We start from the raw sequence: 25,040 nt of genomic DNA on the forward strand, positions 1-25,040 counted from the left end.
TTATGTGACTCGGTGTCAAATTTTGTTTGATAATCGCTCCTGTGAAGCACCTTGGGAAGTTTTACTACGTTAAAGGCGCTGTACATAGAAACATAGAAGATAGGAGCAGGAGTAGGCCATTCGGCCCCTCGAGCCTGCTCCGCCATTTAATGAGATCATGGCTGATCATCCAAATCCAGTACCCTGTCCCTGCCTTCTCCCCATATCCCTTTAGCCTTAAGAAATATATCGAACTCCTTCTTGAATATATTTAATGAATTGGCCTCAACGGCCTTCTGTGGTAGAGAATTTCACAGGTTCACCACTCTCTGGGTGAAGAAATTCCTCCTCATCTCAGTCCTAAATGGCTTACCCCTTATCATTAGACTGTGACCCCTGGTTCTGGACTCCCCCGCCATCAGGAACATCCTTCCTGCATCTAGTCTGTCTAGTCCTGTTAGAATTTTATAAGTTTCAATGAGATCCCCTCTCATTCTTCTGAACTCCAGCGAATATAAGCCCAATCGACCCAATCTCTCCTCATACGTCATTCCTGCCATCCCAAGTATATAAATACAAGTCGTTGTTGTTACTGAATGGTAATCGGAAGAATCTAGAAGCAGGTAACAAAATTATCCTCTGAGCCAAGGGGCGAGGCAGGAAATACCTCGTGGTTTTGTTCTCATGATGTAGCACGTTTATTACCCATCCATTGCTGCCATCTACTTGGCCAAAGGATCTACTTGGAGCAGCTAACCTCTGGCTTCCCAATGACCACTGATCACACACTTGTGCCCTTGAAGGAACAGGCCAAGCTACATACGACTGCATTTCAACATTACGCATTACAAAAAGAAAAATACTGCAGATGCTGGAAATCTGAAATAAAAACAGAAAATGCTGGAGAAACTCAGCAGGTCAGGCAGCATCTGCGAAGAGAGAAACAGAGTTAACGTTTCAGGTCGATGACCCTTCATCAGAACTGGAAAAAAGCAGGAAATGGAACAGATTTTTAAGCAAGTGCAGGGGCTGGGAAATGGGGAGAGAGGATGAAAGAACAAAAGGGAAGGTCTGTGACAGGATAGAAGGCAGGAGAGGTTAAGAGACATTAAGAGATATTCAAGGCGAGAGGAGATGGTAATGGGACAGGTTAAGAAACAAAGGGTGGCTCTAGATGAAGTGTGAATCGTGCTGGCAGAATGAAAGACAGCTGCCCTGTGGGAGAGAAGAAAAGACACAAACAAAAAAAAATTGTGGAAAGAAATATATGATCTGAAATTGTTGAACTTCATGTCGAGTCCAGAAGGCTGTAAAGTGCCTAATCGAAAGATGAGGTGCTGTTCCTCGAGCTTACATTGAGCTTCATTGGTACAGTGGAGGAGGCCGCGGACGGAGAGGTCAGAGTGGGAGTGAAGCGGAGAATTAAAGTGACAGGCGACCAGAAGCTCGCATTACGCATTCCTTAGTATAATGCTCCTTTCTTAATAAACGTACCCTAATTAACTTACCACGAGCAATGATACAAGAGATCCACTATTTATAATAAATTAGGTCTTATCCACAGTTTGAAAAGGATAAGCTGGCTATGATTGCACCATGCAACAAATTCACAACTCCAAATGATTATGCAGTTACTGTTCAGCGACTGGAAAATGGACATTACAGCATGTCATCTGAACTGTACGCTTAAATCCAGTGTCTGTACATTATAATGTTAATTCTCCAACCCATGGAACTCACAGTGCTGTAACCGCTACTATTCGCTGATGCTGAAAATCAGCTAATCAAAAATGTTCACTGAAATGCGGTATCGCAGTAAAGGATTGGTGTGTTAACAGCAGCAGAGAGTGAACCTTATTTGTAGGAGTCACACTTCAGTGCAGCACGCTGAAAAAATATATTTCCCCTGAAGACTCTTCATATTAACATGCCTGGGAAAAGAAATCCATTAGCTCGATCCATACTCTTATAGGAACAGGAGGAGGCCATTCAGCCCCCCAAGCCTGTTCCGCCATTTAATTAGATCATGGTAGATCTGTATCTTAACTCTATCTACCCGCCTTGCTTCCGTAATATATATAATAATATATATATAAAAAAAAGGATCCGTCCGTCTGTATGTCTGTTTGTCTGCTACACACTCAAAAGTTATAGAGCGTACCTACACATATGTTATATCAAAAGAAAGCTTATGATTAGGGGAGTCTCATAGGCGTATTTACTTTTTGGTCAGACAAAAATTGTTCGGACAGTATACAAAAAACGTTCAAAAATCCGCTCATTAGCGGTTGACCAAGCCTACCGCTCATTAGCGTTGACTGACGTGATGGTTGACCAATCCTACAGTTCAGTGACCTGATGGTTGACCAATCGGTGCGTCACGGGGGGCGTTTCATTCCGTGTGTAGGCGGGACCGAATTCTGCAGCCTCCCGAAACATAGCCGCCATTTTTTTCACTGCTTTTACTCAACAGCGAGCGGGGCAGCTGCGGCGGCCCGCCGGAGCGGGAGGTGAGTTGGGGTCACTCGGGCTGGGCCTGACAACCGCTCGGCCCGAGACACAGAGCGGGGGAGCGGCAGCGGCCGGCCGTAAACCGCGCGGCCCTGTAAACTGCCGTTTTACAAAAAAGCCTTGGCAACGCCGGGCCCCCCAGCTAGTTCCTTAATATTCTTGCCTAAAAAAAATCTAGATCTCAGTTTTGAAATCATCAATCGACCCCACCGCCCCCCCGGTCTCAAAGGCTTTTTTGGGGGAGGCGGAGGGGGGGGGGGGTAAAAAGAGTTCCAGATATCTACTGCTGGATAAATACTTGGGAGAAAAAATTGCAGGGCTATGGGGAAAGAGCGGGGGAGTGGGACTAACTGGGCTGTTCTACAAAAGAGCCGGCGCAGACTCGATGGGCCGAATGGCCTCCTTCTGTGCTGTACTATTCTACGATCAGAGTGCTTAGCACAGTATTAATGAATATCACAAAAATTTGAATTTACAGTAGTCCTTACAGTTGATGCATTTAAGGGTCAGCGAGAAAAATACATGAGGGAGAAAGGAGTAGAAGGATAGGTCGATAGGGTGAGATGACGTAGGGTGGGAGGAGGCTCATGTGGAGCATAAACACCGGCACGGACCAGTTGGGCCGAATGGCCTGTTTCCGTGGTGTAAATGTTGCTCTACTGTAAATAGGATTCAACATCAAAAGAATCACCAACATTTAGCAACTTAAAGGGAAAAATCTAAAGAGGTCTGGATGCCACTGTGGACTGGAGTAACCTAATCTAGGCTGGTACTTCAGCACAGCCCTGAGGGAGTGCCGCGTTGCTGGAGGTGCTATCTTTTTGATGAAAATTAAAACCAAGGCACTGCCTGCCTGCTGAGGTGGACATAAAAGATCTCTCGGCACTGCTCGAAGATCAGGGAGTACTCCCAGTGTCCTGGCCAAAGCTTGTCGAAGGATCCAATTTTTAATTTATTCGTAATCACACGCCATTGAGAAGTTCCTTTGCTAAATAAACCATTACAATGGATTCATGCATTCACTGTTTGTGGGACCTTGCTTTAAGTAAATTGGCTGCCGCATTTGACAAATAACAACACTGAACGCACTTCAAAAGTAATCCATTGGGTGTAAAGCCCTTCGGGATAGCCATAGGATGTGATAAGGTGCTATATAAAGAAAGACATGCATTTCTATAGCGCCTTTCACAACCACCGGACGTCCCAAAGCACTTACAGCCAATGAAGTACTTTTTTTTTTGGAGTGTATTCACTGTTTGTAATGTGGGAAACACGGCAGCCAATTTGCGCACAGCAAGCTCCCACAAACAGCAATGTGATAAGGACCAGATCATCTGTTTCTTAGTGATGTTGATTGAGGGATAACTATTGGCCAGGACACCGGGGAGAACTCCCCAGCTCTTCTTCGAAATAGTGCCGTGGAATCTTTTACGCCCACCTGAGAGCAGACGAGGCCTCGGTTTAACGTCTCGTCCGAAAGACAGAATATAAATGCAACGGGTATAAATGCAAATTCTTTCTTGCAGACACATGCAAGTTGTAAATTCCAAAATTCTATAGACTCTGGAACGGCTCCCATGGATTGGAGGGTAGCTAATGTAACCCCACTATTCAAAAAAAGGTGTTAGAGAGAAAACGGGGAATTATAGACCGGTAAGCCTGACATCGGTAGTGGGGAAAATGCTGGAGTCCATTATAAAAGATGTAATAGCAGAACACTTGGAAAACAATGACAGGATCGGACAAAGTCAACATGGATTTACAAATGGTAAATTGTGCTTGACTAATCTACTGGAATTTTTTGGGGATGTAACTGGTAGAATAGGTAAGGGTGAACCAGTGGATGTGGTGTATTTGGACTTTCAGAAGGCTTTCGATAAGGTCCCGCATAAGAGATTAGCGTGTAAGTTAAAGCACATAGGATTGGGGGTAAGGTACTGACTTGGATAGAGAACTGGTTGGCAGACAGGAAGCAAAGAGTTGGAATAAACGGGTCTTTTTACGAGTGGCAGGCAGGCAGGGACTGCCAGACTTGGGCCCTGACAATAAATCCCCAAAAAACCAAAGTCCTTGTGTTCCAGCAAAGATCCAAACACCAGGGACCCAAAATAAATTTCACAGTAGGAACAACCAAAATTGAACAAACCACTCACCACATACTTGGGCTTAAAAATCAGTTCTACGGGAAACTTCAAACTGGCTGTGAATGAACTGAAAGAGAAAGCAAGAAGGGCTTTCTATGCCATCAAAAAGTCAATCCAAATAGAAATCCCAATTAGCATTTGGCTCAAAATTTTCAAATCAGTAATTGAACCAATTGCACTCTATGGCAGTGAGGTATGGGGACCGCTAACTCAACAAGAATTTGCAAAATGGGACAAACACCCAATTGAGATCCTACATGGAAAATTCTGTAAAAGTATCCTCCGGACTCAAAGGAAAACAGTAAACAATGCATGCAGGGCGGAACTAGGCCAATACCCATTAATAATCACTATCCAAAAAAGAGCCACCAAATTTTGGAATCACCTACAAATGAGCAACCCCCAATGCTATCACTACGACGCCCTGAAATGCCAAGAGCTGACCATAAAGAAGAATACCCTCAGTCAACTAGTCCTGGGACTCAGTGAAGTAACTACTAACAATGCTAACAATAACCAGCCCCAGGACAGTGACAGGGTAACACAAAGAATTCGACCCAACACAATCGTCGCTAAGCAAAAGGAAAAATATCTGACATATTGGGCAGAAACAACAAAAACCCAAAGCAAACTCAATTGCTACTTGGCCCTAAACAGACAATACAACATAGCTGATTACCTGACCATGGTAAAGGATAACAAACTGAGAAGAACCTTGACAAGGTACAGACTTAGCGAACATAGCCTAGCGATCGAAAAAGGCAGACACAGGCAGACCAGGCTGCCAAGAGAAGACAGGATATGCTCTCACTGCAGTCAGGGAGTAGTGGAGACAGAGATGCACTTCCTCACAGCCTGTGGAAAATATCAGGACATCAGGGAGAATTTCTACCAAAAATTCTCACAAATATGCCCTGAATTCAGAAATCTGAATGACAACCAAAAACTCCCATTCCTACTGGGAGAGGAGAGAAGCTGTGTAACACTGGCGGCACACTATGTTACAGCTTGCCATGAACAGAGGGACAACCAGTAAACTAAGAAAAGAATATATATAAACAATGCGAATGTATATTTATACACTCAGGGATATACCTGTTTATACACTGTATGAATAGAACTGCGTTTATGTGCTCAACCATAAATGTATTTTGATGCTTTGGCAACATAAGATGTAACTTATCATGCCAATAAAGCGATTTGAATTGTGAATTGTGACTAGTGGGGTACCGCAGGGATCGGTGCTTGGACCCCAGCTATTCACAATATATATTAATGATCTAGACGAGGGAACTAGATGTAATATCTCCAAGTTTGCAGACGACACAAAGCTGGGTGGGCATGTGTGCTGTGAGGAGGATGCCGAGAAACTCCAGTATGATTTGGACAGGTTGGGTGATTGGGCAGATGCCGTATAATGTGGATAAATGCGAGGTTATCCACTTTGGTGGCAAAAACAGGAAGGCAGGTTATTATCTGAACGGCAATAGATTGGGAGAAGGGGAAGTGCAACGAGACCTGGGTGTCCTTGCGCACCAGTTGCTGAAGGCAAGTATGCAGGTGCAGCAGACGGTTCAGAAGGCAAATGGTTGTTGGCCTTCATAGCGAGAGGATTCGAGTACAGGAACAAGGATGTCCTGCTGCAGTTGTACAGGGCCTTGCTGAGACCACACCTTGAGTATTGTGTGCAGTTTTGGTCGCCTTATCTGAGGAAGGATGTTCTTGCCATGGAGGGAGTGCAGCGAAGATTCACCAGACTGATACCTGGGATGGCAGGAATAACGTATGAGGAGAGATTGGATCGATTGGGCTTATATTCGCTGGAGTTTAGAAGAATGAGAGGAGATCTCATTGAAACTTATAAAATTCTAACAGGACTAGACAGACTAGATGCGGGAAGGATGTTCCCGATGGCGGGGGAGTCCAGAACCAGGGATCACAGTCTAAAGATAAGGGGTAAGCCATTTAGGACAGAGATGAGGAGGAATTTCTTCACCCAGAGAGTGGTGAACCTGTGGAATTCTCTACCACAGAAGGCAGTTGAGGCCAATTCATTAAATATATTCAAGAAGGAGTTCGATATATTTCTTAAGGCTAAAGGGATCAAGGGATATGGGGAGAAAGCAGGGACAGGGTACTGAGTTTGGATGATCAGCCATGATCTCATTAAATGGCGGAGCAGGCTCAAGGGGCCGAATGGCCTACTCCTGCTCCTATCTTCTATGTTTCTATGTAAATCTGTATAAAAAGAAATCAAAGAAAGACTTGCATTTACCCAAAGCACTTTACAGCCAATGAAGTACTGTTGTAATGTAGGAAAAAGTTCCAAATCTGGTCAAGGATCCAACATTTTAAACTTATTCTTAGTCACACCCGAATGAGAAGTTCCTTTGCTAAATAAACTATTACAATAGATTAGCTACACAAAGCCCAAATACTTCAGGCACTGATTTCATTACCAAATGTTTTATCCAAACAAAGCTTTATCGTCCTGTAATATTCCTCCTAGTTCCTGTGATACACTGCATGCAAAATCTTCCACGCCAAGCAGAGCGTTTAAGAGTTGGGCCAAAAACTAATCACAAACCACACATTTAAAAGTGAGCTCTTGTGCCTAATAACAGGACATTTCAAAACCTTAACGGTCTCCTCGTTTCACAAGTACTTCAACCATTAAAAGTTTATTTCCCCCAATGTTCACCCGTGTCCCCCAAACTGTGTAGTGAACCTTCCTTCAGACTTCTCCTCCTGCGGTTCTTCAGCCAAATCAGTGGTCACAACAGGGGCAGTTCAGGCCAGGACTGGGCTCAGCTGTGAAGGTCCCACAGTCAAATAGCCTGCCGACTCCAATATGCTGGGCTCGCATACGGCCACTTCGGCAAAGGTACTGGAGGGTGGTCAGTGCCAAGTGAACAATGTTCCTCCTGCTCGTGACACGAGAACCAGAGAGGAAACACAATTCATTTGCAACAACCTTGCTTTGGAACCAGGTTACATAAGAAATAGGAGCAAGATTAGGCCATTCAGCCCCTCGAGCCTGCTCCGCCATTCAATAAGATCATGGCTGATCTGATCTTGGCCTCAACTCCACTTTTCTGCCTGTTCCCCATAACCCTCGACTCCCTTGTAGTTCCAAACTCTGTCTATCTCTGCCTTGAATATATTCACTGGCTCAGCCTCCACAGCTCTCTGGGGCAGAGAATTCCAAAGATTCACGACCCTCTGAGAAGAAATTCCTCCTCATCTCCGTCTTAAATGGGCGACCCCTTATCCTGAAACTATGCCCCATAGTTCTAGATTCCCCCACGAGGGGGAACATCCTCTCAAGCCCCCTCAGAATCTTATATGTTTCAATAAGATCACCTCTCATTCTTCTAAACTCCAATGAGTATAGGCCCAACCTGCTCAACCTTTCCTCATAAGACAACCCCTTCATCTCCAGAATCAACCTCGTGAACCTTCACTGAACTGCCTCCAATGCAAGTATATCCCTCCTTAAATAAGGAGACCAAAACTGTACGCAGTACTCCAGGTGTGGTCTCACCAACACCCTGTACAGTTGTAGCAGGACTTCCCTACTTTTATACTCCATCCCCTAGCAATAAAGGCCAACACTCCATTTGCCTTCCTAATTACTTGCTGTTCCTGCATGCTAACTTTTTGTGTGTTTCATGGTTGATTTATAATCTTTTAGAAAGATTGCCTCAATACCTGTGACCAAGCCACCTCGTTAAAGGCCAATCACCAATGATGTTCAACGCACCAATAAATGTATCGTTTTGGAAGGGCAACTAACTTTATTCTGATACTTGAACTCTAGCTGACCATTTTCAAAACAGTCTTCTCATTAACCAGAAACTGCCGCAATAGCTGCGCGCAGATCCGTTTGAGCTGTGGCGGAGCCAAACCGAGAGAACATTCCTATTTGCCAGGCCCTGGCACTTAGTCATTTGTTCAATACTTGTTTTGGGCTCCTTGAATAATTTCTTGTAGTCTGAGAAATCACAAAATGGGACCTGATCAGTGCTGTGTCATGACTACTTCAGCTCCATACGGTGGAGCATCGCACAGTACGAGGTGGAAGTTCAATAACACTTCTCGACAATCCCAATCAGAAGCTGATGATCACTTTGCTGAAAGCCGAGGGATCCGAGAGATGCACAAGAGACCTCTGGAGGAGAAGCTTCTCAAAGCAGCAATTCAGTCATCTCCCAAGAATAAAGTTCCCTCTAAAATGACCAACTTCATAAACAGCAGCATAAGTCATGATCAAAAGCCACTTTGCAGAGGCAGATTACAGATCTAATGCACAAAACAGACAACATTTAGTTTAAAGCTCGGTGCAGATGAGTCAGCCAGTGGCTCAGTGGGTAGCACTCTCCCTTCTGAGTCAGAAGGTTGTGGGTTCAAGCCCCCACTCCAGAGACTTGAGCACAAAAATCTAGGCTGACACTCCAGTGCTGAGGGAGTGCTGCACTGCCGGAGGTGCCGCCTTTCGGACAAGACGTTAAACCGAGGCCCTGTCTGCTCTCTCAGGTGGATGTAAAAGATCCCACGGCACTATTTCGACGAAAAGCAGGGGAGTTCGCCCCGGTGTCCTGAGGCCAATATTTATCCCTCAATCATAAATCACAAAAACAGATTATCTAGTCATTATCACATTACTGTTTGTGGGAGCTTGCTCTGCGCAAATTGGCTGCCGCTTTTCGTACAATACAACAGTGACCACACTTCAAAAAGTACTTCATTGGCTGTAAAGCGCTTTGGGACGTCCGGTGGTCATGAACGGGGCTATAGAAATGCAAGTCTTTATTTTTTCAGAGATTGCTCAGGACATTTTTGGCCAGCTAACGAAAGGAAGGCAGAAGAGTTATCCCACGGTGACGGAAGAGCGATGTGTTAAAATCAAACAAAGAATCAAAAATAGCCCCTATTTTAGGATTTCAGGTAGACAGGCATAAGGAACTGTCCTGTCTTCAGGAAAAGAAACAGGAACTATAGCTGGCGAGCCAACTGAACGACGGGAAACTGCAACGGCTGTTAGAAACACGCAGAGGGGAATGGCCTGGCTACAGATGGACGCACAGCGGGGCTTCGGAGCAAATACAGGAAGAACTACAGGCAGGCCTCGGTCAAACCTTTACAGATTGAAAATGATCCGACACACGCAGCATGGTATCGAAACCAGCCACAAAAAAAAAGCGGAAGGCTCCAAACCAAGTGCCACAGCTACTGTGAAGGGTGAATCTTATTAAACCAGTTATGTTCTTCATCTTAGTCTACAATACAGTCATAGACCCTGACATGAATCTTGTCATTCGTGTGCAAATGACTTATGAAATGATACTGGGCGGCCTGCTGGTGGCGCTGTCCAGGGAGAGTATAAATAGAAACATAGAAGATAGGAGCAGGAGTAGGCCATTCGGCCCCTCGAGCCTGCTCCGCCATTCAAGGAGGTCATGGCTGATCATCCAATTCAGTACCCTGTCCCTGCTTTCTCGGGCATGGGCCCAGCTTGCTCAGGACATTCTTTAACAGGAACTAGTGAAGGACACAACTAGATCTCCATGTTGAAAAACAGTTGATTAAAGCCTTGTTTAATACTCAGACCAAGTGCCTAGTAGTTTTCTTACGTCATACCCTGTTACATATCCCACATATTACCCTGCCGACTGAAGTGGTGGATGTGAGGAAAAACTTTTTTTTTTTAACGCAGCAAGTGGTGATGACCTGGAACTCACTGCCGACGGAAGTGGTGGAAGCGGAGACACTCAATGTTTTCAAGGGGAGACTGAATAGGCACTTGAGGGAAATAAACTTGCAGGGCTACGGGGATAGAGCGGGGGAATGGGACTGACTGGATTGCTCTACAGAGAGCCGGCACGGACTCAATGGGCTGAATGGCCTCCTTCTGCGCCGTTATGACTCTATGACCAATTCTTGGTAACAGTCTGCGGTAAACCGGTACGTTCTGGTTTATGCAACCGAGCAACATTGCCAGAGTTTCGCAAAATGCAAAGTAACATAGAAACATAGAAGATAGGAGCAGGAGTCGGCCATTCGGCCCCTCGAGCCTGCTCCGCCATTCAATGCGATCATGGCTGATCATCAGTAATTTAAACGGCCGCCTTTGTGTCTGCCACTTCTGCTCAGAAGTAAATCACACAATGGCCAATCGGAAATTCTTGCTCTAAACATTTCCTTTCGCAAACCAGCACTTTTGTTGGAATGAATCCTATGCTTCAGAGCACTTCTGTATGCACGAGCATGGCCTAGAAGGGTAAACCAGTCATTGGAAAGTGGGATTCTTCGAACGTTACTCCAGACAGCGCTGCATGTTATTGCTCTCTACCTTAAGGAAAGGAAAGAAGAAAAAGGGAAGGAAGGCAAGGAAGACCTGCATGATTTAGCATCGTTCACATCTTCGTGGGGTCCCAAAGTGCTTCCAAGCCAATGAATTACTTTTGAAGTGCAAACATGGTAGGCAATATGCAGTCAGCGAGGCCCCACATGCGCAAGAGGAAAAAAAATTACTTGCAATTCTACGGTGCTTTCATGGCCTCAGGACATCGCAAAGCACTTTACAGCCAATGAAGTACTTTTTGAAGTGTAGTCACTGTTGTAAAGTGGGAAACGCGGCAGCCAATTTACACACAGCAAGCTCCCACAAACAGCAATGTGATAATGACCAGATAATCTGTTTTTATTATGTTGATTGAGGGATAAATTTTGGCCCCAGGACACCGGGGAGAACTCCCCTGCTCCTCTTCGAAATAGTGGCCATGGGATCTTTTACATCCACCTGAGAGAGCAGACGGAGCCCTCAGTTTAACATCCAAAAGACGGCACCTCCGACAGTGCAGCACTCCCTCAGCACTGCACTGGAGTGTCAGCCTGGATTTCTGTGCTCCAGTAGTGCCATTTTACTGGGTACAGCTTGGAAACGCTGTTCGAAAAAACTGCACTAAAGAGAAAACCTCCAGGAAGAGTATTTCCGGCAGCTGAATCCAGATTCAGTCGGAGATTTTACCTGGGAGCCTCTTGCAAAACCTATGGCAGCCATTAGCGGACCTGTATTAGCATTCCACTGCAGCTCAACTGATACGAATCGGGGCTCGAAAGTTTCAAACATATAGTACAACAGCCTTCCAGACTCAACACAGAGTTCAACAATTTCAGGTCATAACCTCTGCCCCCATTTTTTTGGACATCTGCTGTTGATGATTCTGCCATTCCCATTTACACCTCCTCTAGACCCATCTTATGTTTCTTTACTTGTCCCATTGCCATCTCCTTCTGCCTCGCACCATCATCCCTTTTGTCTTTGAATCTCTCCTGCCTTCCATCCGATCACAGACCTTCCCCTTTTGTTCTTTCCTCTCCTCCCCTCCCCCTGCCCCAGCCTCTGTACTTGCTTAAACCTGTTACAGCTCTAACTTTTTCCAGTTCTGACGCTGACTGTTTCTCTCTCCACAGATGCTGCCTGACCCGCCAAGTGTTTGCAGCATTTTCTGGTTTTATTTCAGATTTCCAGCATCCGCAGTATTTCGCTTTTGTGCAGTAGTGTTTGCAGCTCACTCTGCAACATGGCGGAACAGGCTCGAGGGGCAAAATGGCCTACGCCTGTTCTTATGTCCTGATTTCTCTGCATTGCCAATTTGGAAGCTTGGTTTTTGGACTGAATTCTGTAGACATAGAAAACAAACGTGCAAAGTTTGGTCCGACAGACTGCATAGATTGTTACTATGCATTAAATGGTTTTGCAATGCAGACCCATAGAATGCATAGTGGCAATTCATGGCTGGCATGCCATGACAATAGCTACCACTCACCGATGCCCAGAACAGATAAAATGCCGCTAAATGGCCAATGGGATAGGCATGGCTGAGTTAGTTCATACATGCAGAATAGATCCTGCTGTCCAATCAGGGCTTGCCCCCCTCCTCTCCCCCCACCACCCCCCCAGCACGCGCTGAACTCCCGGCAATCTGAAGTTAACAACTTGTATTTATATAGCGCCTTTAACGTAGTAAAACGTCCCAAGGCGCTTCACAGGAATGTTACAAGACAAAATATTTGACACCGAGCCACATAAGGGGAAATTAGGGCAGGTGACCAAACGTTTGGTCAAAGAGGTAGGTTTAAAGGAGGAGAGAGGGGTAGAGAGGCGGAGCGGTTTAGGCAGGGAATTTCAGAGTTTAGGATCTAGGCACGGCCACCAATGGTTGAGCGATTAAATCAGGGATGTTCAAGAGGACAGAATTAGAGGAGCGCAGATATCTTGGGGGGGGGGGGGGGGGGGTTGCGGGGCTGGAGGAGATTACAGAGATAGAAACATAGATGATAGGAGCAGGAGTAGGCCATTCGGCCCCTCGAGCCTGCTCCGCCATTTAATGAGATCATGGCTGATCATCCAAATTCAGTACCCCGTCCCTGCTTTCTCCCCATATCCCTTGATCCCTTTAGCCTTAAGAAATATATCTAACTCCTTCTTGAATATATTTAATGAATTGGTCTCAACTGCCTTCTGTGGTAGAGAATTCCACAGGTTCACCACTCTCTGGGTGAAGAAATTCCTCCTCATCTCAGTCCTAAATGGCTTACCCCTTATCCTTAGACTGTGACCCCTGGTTCTGGACTCCCCCGCCATCGGGAACATCTAGTCTGTGTAGTCCTGTTAGAATTTTATAAGTTTCAATGAGATCCCTGCTCATTCTTCTGAACTCTAGTGAATATAAGCCTAATTGACTCAATCTCACTTCATAAGTTATTCCTGCCATCCCAGGTATCAGTCTGGTGAATCTTCGCTGCATTCTCTCCATGGCAAGAACATCCTTCCTCAGATAAGGCGACCAAAACTGCACACAATACTCAAGGTGTGGTCTCACCAAGGCCCTGTACAACTGCAGCAAGACATCCTTGCTCCTGTACTCGAATCCTCTCGCTATGAAGGCCAACATATCATTTGCCTTCTTAACCACCTGTTGCACCTGCATGCTTACCTTCAGCGACAGATGTACAGGAAACTTTGCGCTATCCGGCACCGACGGGACCGAGCTGTTGCCGTTCCCTCAAAACTGCCGGACAAACCAGTGCTAATGTTGAAGCATACGGAGGTTTTCATCTCCGTATCTGACAACAAACACTGTTGCTTAGCAACAGCTTCTAAACAGTCAGCTGCAGCTGCAAGTGTCTCTAGCTGAAGCTGTTGCTATAGCTACAGACCTTGCAGTGCCTGACTGGGGAAAAAAAAAGCAACGAAAAGAAAAAAAAAAAATGGCTCCTGATTTTTGCCAGTGGCTCGAGCTTGCCGGACATTTAGCCTCCGGATAACACAAAGTTTCTTGTGCAAGGGCACCCAGGTCTCGTTGCACTTCCCCTTCTCCCAATCTACTGCTGTTCAGATAATAATCTGCCTTCATGTTTTTGCCACCAAAGTGGATAACCTCGCATTTATCCACATTATACTGCATCTGCCATGCAACAGGGAGGGGCGAGGTCACGGAGGGATTTGAAAACAAGGATGAGAATTTTGAAACCGAGGCGTTGCTTAACCGGGAGCCAATGTAGATCAGCGAGCACAGGGGTGAATCAAATAAAATAATTAAGGAAAAATCAAGTAAAATATTGAGGGAGGCGAGAAGAGAAGGCAGAAAATGAACTAACTCTTATTAACCCATCACAGTTACCCACCTTCCAAAATCTTTGATTGGTTAATAAGTACGAGTGGCCCATTAGGAGAGGTGACATTTTACGAGATGACTATCCAGGGAATTAAGTTTTGTCACCAGCTTACCTATCTGCAGTGGATCTTTCACTGCTCGCACTCTGAAGAGTTGCTCCCCTCGTTGGAATTCATCGGCACTGCCATTAGCCAGACACGAGTATAATCTGAGGGCGGGATGAGAGACATATAGTTAAGTTACAACAACAGGAACACGGGGAAGTGCGGAACTGAGGGGAAGTACATTACACAGAATTCCATGGAATTTACAGCACAGAAACTGGCCATTCGGCCCAACTGGTCCGTGCCGGTGTTTGCGCTCCACACGAGCCTCCTCCCACCCCTCGTCATCTCACCCACTCAACATATCCTTCTACAATAACAAAATACTGCGGATGCTGGAAATCTGAAACAACAACAGAAAATGCTGGAAACACTCGGCAGGCCAGGCAGCCTCCGTGGAGAGAGAAACAGAGTTAACGTTTCAGGTCTGGGACCCTTCATCAGAACTGGAAAAAGCTGGAGCTGTAACAGATATTAAGCAGGTGCAGAGACAGGGGGGGGGGCAGGAATTGAAGGAATATACTGTGCTTTTGTAAGAGGCAGGAAAAATAAAATGTTGCAAATGGGAATGGCAAAATCATACAGCATGAAAATATTTTCACGCTGTATGATTTTGCCATTCCCATTTGCAACATTTTATCTTTCCTGCCTCTTACAAAAGCACAGTATATTCTTTCAATTCCTTCCTCCCAACATATCCTTCTATTCCTTTCTCCCTCATGTGTTTATCTAGTTTCCCCTTAAATGAATCTCTGCTATTCGCCTCAGCCACTGCCTGTGGTAGCGAGTTCCACATTCTCGCCACTCTCTGCGTAAAGGTGCGACTGAATTCCTTATTGGATTTATTAGCGACTATCTTATATTGATGGCCATGTGTTTTGGACTCCTCCACAAGTGGAATCATCTTCTCTACATTACTCTCTGTGCGTTTAGTATCTGTGCCGTGAAAATTTGCCCATTCAAAAGACAAGTATTCCAAAAATTTCTATCCCCGTCTTTGAATTTTAAATTGATTTTGAACAGACATTTTTCCCCATCAGATGTACTTTAAGTTATTCAATGACCTGTGTCCAACATCTCACGCCACATTCCAGGCGAGGACGCAGGTGAGTAGCAGCAATAAACCCAAATTCGGACATGAATAATGAGCCCACCATCCAGGACCACCAATTGGGCAGATTCCTGCCAGTGCAAGGGCAACCAAACCACAAAACCCAATGCACCCAATTCACCAGACTGATCCCTAGGGATGAGGGGGGTTTGTCCTACGTGAAGAGGTTGAGTAGGCTCGGCCTATATTCCCCAGAGTTTAGAAGAATGAGAGGCGATCTCATTGAAACGTGTAAGATTTTCAAGGGACTTGAAAGGGTAGATGCAGGGAGGATGTCCCCCCCTGGCTGGGGAGTCTAGGACCAGGGGTCTCAGAATAAGGGGTCGGCCATTTAGGACTGAGATGAGGAGGAATTTCTTCACTCAGAGGGTGGTGAATCTTTGGAATTCTCTACCCCAGAGGGCTGTGGAGGCTCAGTCGTTGAGTATATTCAAGACAGAGATCGATAGATTTTTGGATACTAAGGGAACCAAGGGAAATGGGGATAGGGCGGGAAGGTGTAGTTCAGGTAGAAGATCAGCCATGACCTTATTGAATGGGGGAGCAGGCCAAGTGCTGAATGGCCTAATCCTGCTCCTATTTCTTATGTTCTTATGCATTAATACGTTCCTCCTACAAACGCCAAGCAAGCAAATAATAATCTATCTACTGTATCGATCTCAGCCTTGAATATACTCAAAGACTCAGCATTCACAGCCCTCTGGGGCAGAGAATTCCAAAGATTCACAACCCTCTGAGTGAAGAAATTCCTCATCTCAGTCTTAAATGGCCGACCCCTTTTCCTGAGACTGTGACCCTAGTTCTAGACTCTCCAGCCAGGGGGAAACAACCTCTCAGCCTCTACCCTGTCAATCCCCCTCAGAATCTTTTATGTTCCAATGAGATACCTCTCATTCTTCTAAACTCCAGCGAGTAGAGGTCCAATCTACTTGGTCCCCTCTCATCCCAGGGGATCAGTCTAGTGAACCTTTGTTGCACTGCCTCTGAGGCACACAGGATGTGTGTGAAGATTGCCTGAGCAGGTGGGTAATATATATTTTTTATATTCCGCATCATCCATGCACCGCATACGTGGTAAAAAGAAATGCAGGATGATGACACCCTTGCTTAAGAACCATAACACCAGCTGTCAGGACCAATCTGCCAACTGGAGTCGTCATGTGCTGCAGTTGAATATAGACTGCAAATCCGTAAGAAATGGATTAGGATTGCTGCATGTGATTGCCTGCCATACGCCATCAATTAGAATTGGAGAGATGCCCGAGAAAGCTGCCGTGGAACAGGTGGATCATCCCATAATCTGCCCCTTGGGTTTCTGCTCCAGAGTGTAGGAAGCACTCAACCATCCAGTTAGCTACCTGCCACTTAGTCATTGATTTACCTTGCCTTATGGACACCATCAGAAATTCGTAAGTGTGAAGGTTGCCTAATTGCTCCGTGTCAGAGACAGAATAACTTGGGATTCTGCAAACATCGACATAACGGAAGCTATATCCCCCTGCTAGCTTGTGAGGCAGTGAACAAAGCAAGGCAGTACGTACATAAATCTGCAATCGGGCAGGCTAGTGGCAAATGCTGTTTAATGTAGGAAAATGGTGAGGCTGGGATAGTAGAACAAGCAATGGGAATACAAGCTAAACCATATTAGTCAGGATACAACACAAGAAAGGGGAGGAATCTGGGGGTACTCAGTGAAAAGCTTGCTCAAACTATCGGCACAGTGTGTGGCGCAACAACAAAGACAGCATACGATCAAATAAGGGATTGAGCAAAAGTCCTGGAAGTGACCACGAGCATTTACAAAGTACTGGCATTGCCCCAGCTGGGGTACTTCATAGATTCTATTCTGCGAGGACACCAGGGAGAACTCTCCTGCTCTTCTTCGAAATAGTGTCTTTTACGTCCACCTGAGGGGGCAGACGGGACCTCAGTTTAACATCTCATCCAAAAGACGGCACCTCCGACAGTGCAGCACTCCCTCAGCACCACACTGGAGTGTCAGCCTGGATTTTTTTGCTCAAGTCTCTGGAGTAGGACTTGAACCCACAACCTTCTGACTCAGAGGCGAGAGTGCTGCCCACTGAGCCACGGCCGACACCTTAATTTTGGCCAGAGCTTCAAGGAGAGGCTGAGGATATTTACGCTGGAGAAGAGCTAACATCCTTTAACACCAGTGAGACTCCTGACCTAGTGTTATCTTCCTCTCAGTGGTGTCATTGCTTACATTCCCAAATTAACTGCATCAGAATCTACCTCATTTCATTAAATTCCTAATTAACGAACCTATTTCCCTTAGCGCAGAGGTCAATAACCAGGGGGCAGCGATTTAAAGTTAGATGGATTAGAGGGGCATTAGAATCATAGAATGGTTACAGCACATAAGGTGGCCATTCGGCCCGTCGAGCCCGTCCTGGCTCTCTGCAAGAGCGCGTCAGCTAGTCTCGCTCCCCCCGCCCTTTCCCCGTAGCCCTGCAATTTTTTTCCTTCAGTACTTATCCAATTCCCTTTTGAAAGCCACGATTGAATCTGCCTCCACCACCCTTTCAGGCAGTGCATTCCAGATCCTAACCATTTGCTGCGTAAAAAAGTTTTTCCTCATGTCGCCTTTGGTTCTTCTGCCAATCACCTTAAATCTGTGTCCTCTGGTTCTCGACCCTTCCGCCAATGGGAACAGTTTCTTTATAGGTACTCTGTCTGGGCCCCTCACGATTTTGAACACCTCTATCAAATCTCCTCTCAACCTTCTCTGCTCCAAGGAGAGCAACCCCAGCTTTTCCAGTCTCTCCACGTAACTGAACTCCCTCATCCCTGAAACCATTCTTGTAAATCTCTTCTGCACGCTCTCTAAGGCCTTCACGTCCTTTCTAATGTGCGGTGCCCAGAATTGGGCACAATACTCCAGTTAGAGTTAGGGTTTTATACAGGTTCATCATAACTTCCTTGCTTTTGTACTCTATGCCTCTATTTATGAAGCCCAGGAACCCACATGCTTTTTTAACCGCTTTCTCAACCTGTCCTGCCACCTTCAACGATTTGTGTACATATACCCCCAGATCTCTCTGTTCATGCACCCCCTTTAGAGTTGTACCCTTTAGTTTATATTGCCTCTCCTCGTTCTTCCTACCAGACTGTACCCAAACCATCTCCTCTTTAAAGGCAGCCCATTGTTCGATTACAGTTTTGCCTGCCAATCTTATGATTCAAATTTACTCGGGCCAGATCCATTCTCAGCCCACTGAAATTGGCCTTCCTCCAATTAAGTATTTTAACTCTAGATTGATCCCTGTTCTTTTCCACAGCTAATCTAAATGTTATGATACTGTGATCACTGTTCCCCTACTGACACTTGCTCCACTTGACCCACCTCATTCCCGAGTACCAGATCCAGTAATGTCTCAAATAACAACAGAAAATGCTGGAAAAACTCAGGTCAGGCAACATCCGTGGAGAGAAATTTGAGTTGACGTTTCGGGTTGGACCCTTCTTCAAAACTGGAAAGAAAAGAAACTAGATCGAAGGCAGGGCTGCGATCGGACAAAAGAATAAAAGAAACAAAAGAAGTAAAAGAGATTAGAAGCTAGACGAGATGGTAATAGGCTGGGATAAGGTGTAAAGTGTACTGGCAGGGCAAAAGATAGCTGCCAGGTGTGAGAGAGAAACAAAAGGAAAGGGGGGCGGGGGGGGGAAAGGAGTGGAACAATTACAAGAGAAAATGAAATGGGGGCCGAGCTTATGATCTGAAATTGTTGAACTCGATATTGAGTCCGGAAGGCTGCAGACTGCCTAATCGGAAGATGAGGTGCTGTTCCTCGAGTTTACGTTGAGCTTCCGTGGAACAATACAAGAGGCCAAGGACGGTGAGGTCCGAGTGGTAATGGAGCGGTGAATTAAAATGACAGGCGACCGGAAGCTCGGGGTCACCCTTACGGACTGAACGGAGGTGTTCCGCAAAGCGGTCACCCAATCTGCGTTTGGTCTCCCCAATGTAGAGGAGACCGCATCGTGAGCAGCGAATACAGTATACTAGATTGCGAGAAGTACAAGTAAATCGCTGTTTCACCTGGAAGGGGTGTTTGGGGCCCTGGACAGTGGGAAGGGGGAGGTATAGGGGCAGGTGTTACATCTCCTCCGCTTGCACGGGAAGGTGCCAGGCGAAGAGGAAGGGCTGTTTGGGGTGATAGAGGAGTGGACTAGGGTGTCTCGGAGGGAGCGGTCCCTGCGGAATGCTGAAAGAGGAGGGGAGGGGAAGATACGTTTGGTGGTGGGATCACTTTGGAGGTAGCGGAAATGCCAGAGGATGATCCGTTGAATGTGGAGGCTGGTGGGGTGAAAGGTGAGGACAAGGGGAACCCTATCGTGGTTCCGGGAGGGAGGGGCAGGGGTGAGGGCAGAAGTGCGGGAGATAGAACTGACACGGTCGAGGGCAGTGTCAACCACAGTAGAGGGGAATCCTCGGTTGCGGAAAAAGGAAGACATGTCTGAAGCACTGGTGTGGAAGGTGGCGTCGTCGGAGCAGATACGGCGGAGGCGGAGAAACTGGGAGAATGGAATAGAGTCCTTACAGGAAGCGGGGTGGGAGGAAGTGTAGTCCAGGTAGCTGTGGGAGTCAGTGGGCTTGTAGTAAATATTGGTCGATAACCCATCCCCAGAGATGGAGACGGAGAAGTCGAGGAAGGGAAGGGAAGAGTCCGAGATGGACCATGTGAAGGTGAGGGACTAGTCGGGTCCCCTCCCTCACCTCTTTTTCCGATACATTGATGACTGTATCGGTGCCGTTTCCTGCTCTCGCCCCGAACTTGACAATTTCATTCACTTTCCCTCCAATTTCCACCCTTCCCTCACCTTCACATGGTCCATCTCGGACTCTTCCCTTCCCTTCCTCGACTTCTCCGTCTCCATCTCTGGGGATAGGTTATCGACCAATATTTACTACAAGCCCACTGACTCCCACAGCTACCTGGACTACACTTCCTCCCACCCCGCTTCCTGTAAGGACTCTATTCCATTCTCCCAGTTTCTCCGCCTCCGCCGTATCTGCTCCGACGACGCCACCTTCCACACCAGTGCTTCAGACATGTCTTCCTTTTTCCGCAACCGAGGATTCCCCTCTACTGTGGTTGACACTGCCCTCGACCGTGTCAGTTCTATCTCCCGCACTTCTGCCCTCACCCCTGCCCCTCCCTCCCGGAACCACGATAGGGTTCCCCTTGTCCTCACCTTTCACCCCACCAGCCTCCACATTCAACGGATCATCCTCCGGCATTTCCGCTACCTCCAAAGTGATCCCACCACCAAACGTACCTTCCCCTCCCCTCCCCTTTCAGCATTCCGCAGGGACCGCTCCCTCCGAGACACCCTAGTCCACTCCTCTATCACCCCAAACAGCCCTTCCTCTTCGCCTGGCACCTTCCCGTGCAAGCGGAGGAGATGTAACACCTGCCCCTATACCTCCCCCCTTCCCACTGTCCAGGGCCCCAAACACCCCTTCCAGGTGAAACAGCGATTTACTTGTACTTCTCGCAATCTAGTATACTGTATTCGCTGCTCACGATGCGGTCTCCTCTACATTGGGGAGACCAAACGCAGATTGGGTGACCGCTTTGCGGAACACCTCCGTTCAGTCCGTAAGGGTGACCCCGAGCTTCCGGTCGCCTGTCATTTTAATTCACCGCTCCATTACCACTCGGACCTCACCGTCCTTGGCCTCTTGTATTGTTCCACGGAAGCTCAACGTAAACTCGAGGAACAGCACCTCATCTTCCGATTAGGCAGTCTGCAGCCTTCCGGACTCAATATCGAGTTCAACAATTTCAGATCATAAGCTCGGCCCCCATTTCATTTTCTCTTGTAATTGTTCCACTCCTTTTCCCCCCCCCCCCTTTCCTTTTGTTTCTCTCTCACACCTGGCAGCTATCTTTTGCCCTGCCAGTACACTTTACACCTTATCCCAGCCTATTACCATCTCGTCTAGCTTCTAATCTCTTTTACTTCTTTTGTTTCTTTTATTATTTTGTCCGATCGCAGCCCTGCCTTCGATCTAGTTTCTTTTCTTTCCAGTTTTGAAGAAGGGTCCAACCCGAAACGTCAACTCAAATTTCTCTCCACGGATGTTGCCTGACCTGCTGAGTTTTTCCAGCATTTTCTGTTGTTATTTCGGATTTCCAACATCTGCAGTATTTTGCTATCGTTCCAGTAATGTCGCCTTCCTCGTTGGGCCAGAAACATATTGATCAAGAAAGTTCTCCTGAACACACTTCAGAAATTCTTCCCCCTCACTGACCTTTACACTATTACTATCCCAGTCTATATTAGGATAGTTGAAGTCCCCCATTATCACTACTCTATAGTTCTTGCACCTCTCTGTAATTCCCCTGTAAATTTGCTCCTCTATATCCTTCCCTCTACTTGGTGGCCTATAGAATACACCTAGTAGTGTAATGGCACCTCTTGAGGAGAGCTTTTTTCACCCAGAGGGTGGTGGGGGTCTGGAACTCACTGCCTCAAAGGGTGGGAGAGGCAGAGACCCTCACTGCAGTTAAAAAGTACTTAGATATACACTTGAAGTGCCGTAAGCTACAGGGCTACGGACCAAGAGCTGGAAAGTGGGATTAGGCTGGAAAGCTCTTTGTCGGCCGGCACAGACACGATGGGCCGAATGGCCTCCTTCTGTGCCATAAATTTCTATGACTCACGGTGGCATAGTGGTTAGCACTGTTGCCTCACAGCACCAGGGACCCGGGTTCAAATCCGGCCTCGGGCGACTGTCTGTGTGGAGTTTGCACATTCTCCCCGTGTTTGCGTGGGTTTCCTCCGGGTGCTCCGGTTTCCTCCCACAGTCCAAAGATGTGCGAGTTAGGTTGATTGGCTATGATAAATTGAACCTTAGTGTTAGGGGGATTAAATACGTGGGGTTACGGGGATAGGGTGGGATATGTGTTGGTGTAGGGGTTACAGGGATCGGGTGGGATGTGTGTCGGTGCAGGCTCGATGGGCCGAAATGGCCTCTATCTGCACTGTGGGGTTTCTGTGATTCTGTGATTCTGTGACTCAATGTGTGCAAGGGCGGCAACAGGGAGAGTAGGCCAAACTAGTTAGCTTGGATTGCAGAACCATGAAAAAGGGAGTTTCTGGAGTGAATGACCCTCTCCTGAAACCAGTGATGAAAAACTTGCCAAGAGTACGATCGTAATTCACAGAAATTTCCTAACTCTGCATGCATGGAACACTGGTGGGTATTACGATACAAGAACAGGGAGTTATCCTGATGCCCTGACCAATATTCATTACACAACCACTAAAAACAGATTGCCTGATCATCCACTTCACTGTTGTTTGGGATCTCTTGCTGTCTGCAAAGTGGCCACTGCATTTACATGAATTACAACAGTCACTGCACTTCAGAGTAATTCACTGCACTTGAAACACAGACATGATAAAAGCACTAAATAAACGCCAATTTGTCTTTTATGGGAACAATTCTCGGTTTTATGCAAACGGCTATAGGAATTGAATAGCCAGTTCTGATGGAAGGTCACTGACCTGAATCGTCGACTCTGTTTCTCGCTCCACAGATGCTGCCTGACCTGCTGAGTGTTTCCAGCATTTTCTGTTTTATTTATAGGAATTGAATCACTGGGTTTGCTTTCATCTGCCGAGGCCCCTAAGCTCTGGAATTCCCTCCCTAAACCTCTCTGTCTCTCTCTCTCTCCTCCTTTAAGACGCTCCTTAAAACCAACTCTTCCTGTCCTAATATCTCATGTGGCTCGGTGTCAATTTTTGTTTGACAACGCTCCCGTGAAGCGCCTTGGGACGTCCTACTACGTTAAAGGCGCTATATAAATGCAAGGCGGAACACCTCCGTTCAGTCCGTAAGGGTGACCCCGAGCTTCCGGTCGCCTGTCATTTTAATTCACCGCTCCATTCCCACTCGGACCTCACCGTACTCGGGCTCTTGCATTGTTCCACGGAAACCCAGCGTAAGCTCGAGGAACAGCACCTCATCTTCCGATTAGGCACTTTACAGCCTTCCGGACTCAATATCGAGTTCAACAATTTCAGATCATAACCTCGGCCCCTTTTACATTTTTATATATTTTTTATCCACACCTTTGTTTTGTGCCCTTCCCCCTTTTTTCCCTCTCTCCCACATGGCAGCTGTCTCCCACTCTGCCAGCGCATTTCACACCTCATCCAGAGCCGTCTTTTGTCTCCACTAGTCCCATCACCATCTCGTCTGGTTTTGAATACCTCTTAATGTCTCTTCACTTCTCTTTTGTTCTCTCATCCCCATTTCCCAGCCCCCAAACTGGCCTTTTAATCTGTTTCATTTCCTGTGCTTTTTCAGTCTTGACGAAGGGTTTCGACCTAAAACGTTGACGCTGTTTCTCTCTCCAAGGATGTTGCCTGGCCTGCTGAGTTTTTTCAGCATTTTCTGTTGTTATTTCGGATTTCCAGCATCTGCAGTATTTTGCTATCGTACTAGTTGTTGTTGTTGTATAAATAAGAACGATAATTCACAATTTAAACAATATCGATTTCAAGATGGGCAAGTTGCCTGAAGTTTAGAGTTTGCATGTAAATAGTCATTTCCAACCCTGTGATCCAATGAGACTTACGACGGATGGCCAAAAATATCCACAAGAGGGCGGGAATGGGAATGGGCCAATCTTTCATCAGCCAAGCAAACAAATGGAGATTCTGAGGAGGCACAGGATGTAATTCAGTCTTCCTCAGTAACAGCAGGTTCTGCCTGTGTGGGAACTATTGCAGACTGGTCATCATTCCATCCGTCCAGAAGCCCTGGTTTTTTGCCTCGGCCAGTAAGGAGTCACTATGATTACCCGTTGCCTCACCCGATCAGATCTGGTTACCCTCAGGAGGAGGATATCAACATACAAAAAGCTTTCCCCTCCCAGGAGACCATGAGGCTGTCTTGGCTATCTAGGGAAATCCTCCTGGAATTTTTCCACGCGTTTCACCCAGGTAATCTCACCGGCCAAAATTCACGAGGGGTGCCGTAAGATGGGGAGCATCCTCGTGACTGTGTATTTTTACACCCAGCCAACTGATAGAACATCTCCACCACCTTTTTAGTTTATCAATTGAGTAGATTGGGCCTATATTTTCTGGCGTTTAGAAGAATGAGAGGTGATCTCATTGAAACATATAAAATTCTTAGGGGCCTTGACAAGGCAGATGCCGAGAGGCTGTTTTCCCTGGCCAGAGAGTCAAGAACTAGGGGTCGTAGTCTCAGGATAAGGAGTCAGCCATTTAGGACTGAGAGGAGGAGGAATTTCTTCACTCAGAGGGTGGTGAATCTTTGGAATTCTCTACCCAGAAGGCTGCGGATGCTCAGTCATTGAGTATATTCAAGACGGAGATCGATAGATTCTTGGGCACTAAGGGAATCAAGGGAAATGGGGATTGACATGAATCAGTCATTCATGAAAGAAAGACTTATGAAATAATACTGAGCGGCCTGCGGGTGGCGCTGTCCAGGGAGAGTATA

At 46.6% G+C, this 25,040-nt stretch overlaps 1 protein-coding gene across 1 annotated transcript in view; it reads right to left on the reverse strand.

Moving 5' to 3' along the window:
• zswim8 (zinc finger, SWIM-type containing 8) overlaps positions 1-25,040 on the reverse strand; it is a 219,800-nt gene that overhangs the window by 120,603 nt on the left and 74,157 nt on the right. Inside the window, 1 exon segment of the mRNA XM_085970598.1 lies at positions 14,431-14,525. Within this exon segment, the coding sequence (XP_085826724.1) occupies positions 14,431-14,525 (95 nt within the window).

Source organism: Somniosus microcephalus, chromosome 29, assembly GCF_052327205.1.
Source record: "Somniosus microcephalus isolate GS21.2 chromosome 29, FLI_Smic_1.0, whole genome shotgun sequence".
NCBI classification, from domain to species: domain Eukaryota; kingdom Metazoa; phylum Chordata; class Chondrichthyes; order Squaliformes; family Somniosidae; genus Somniosus; species Somniosus microcephalus.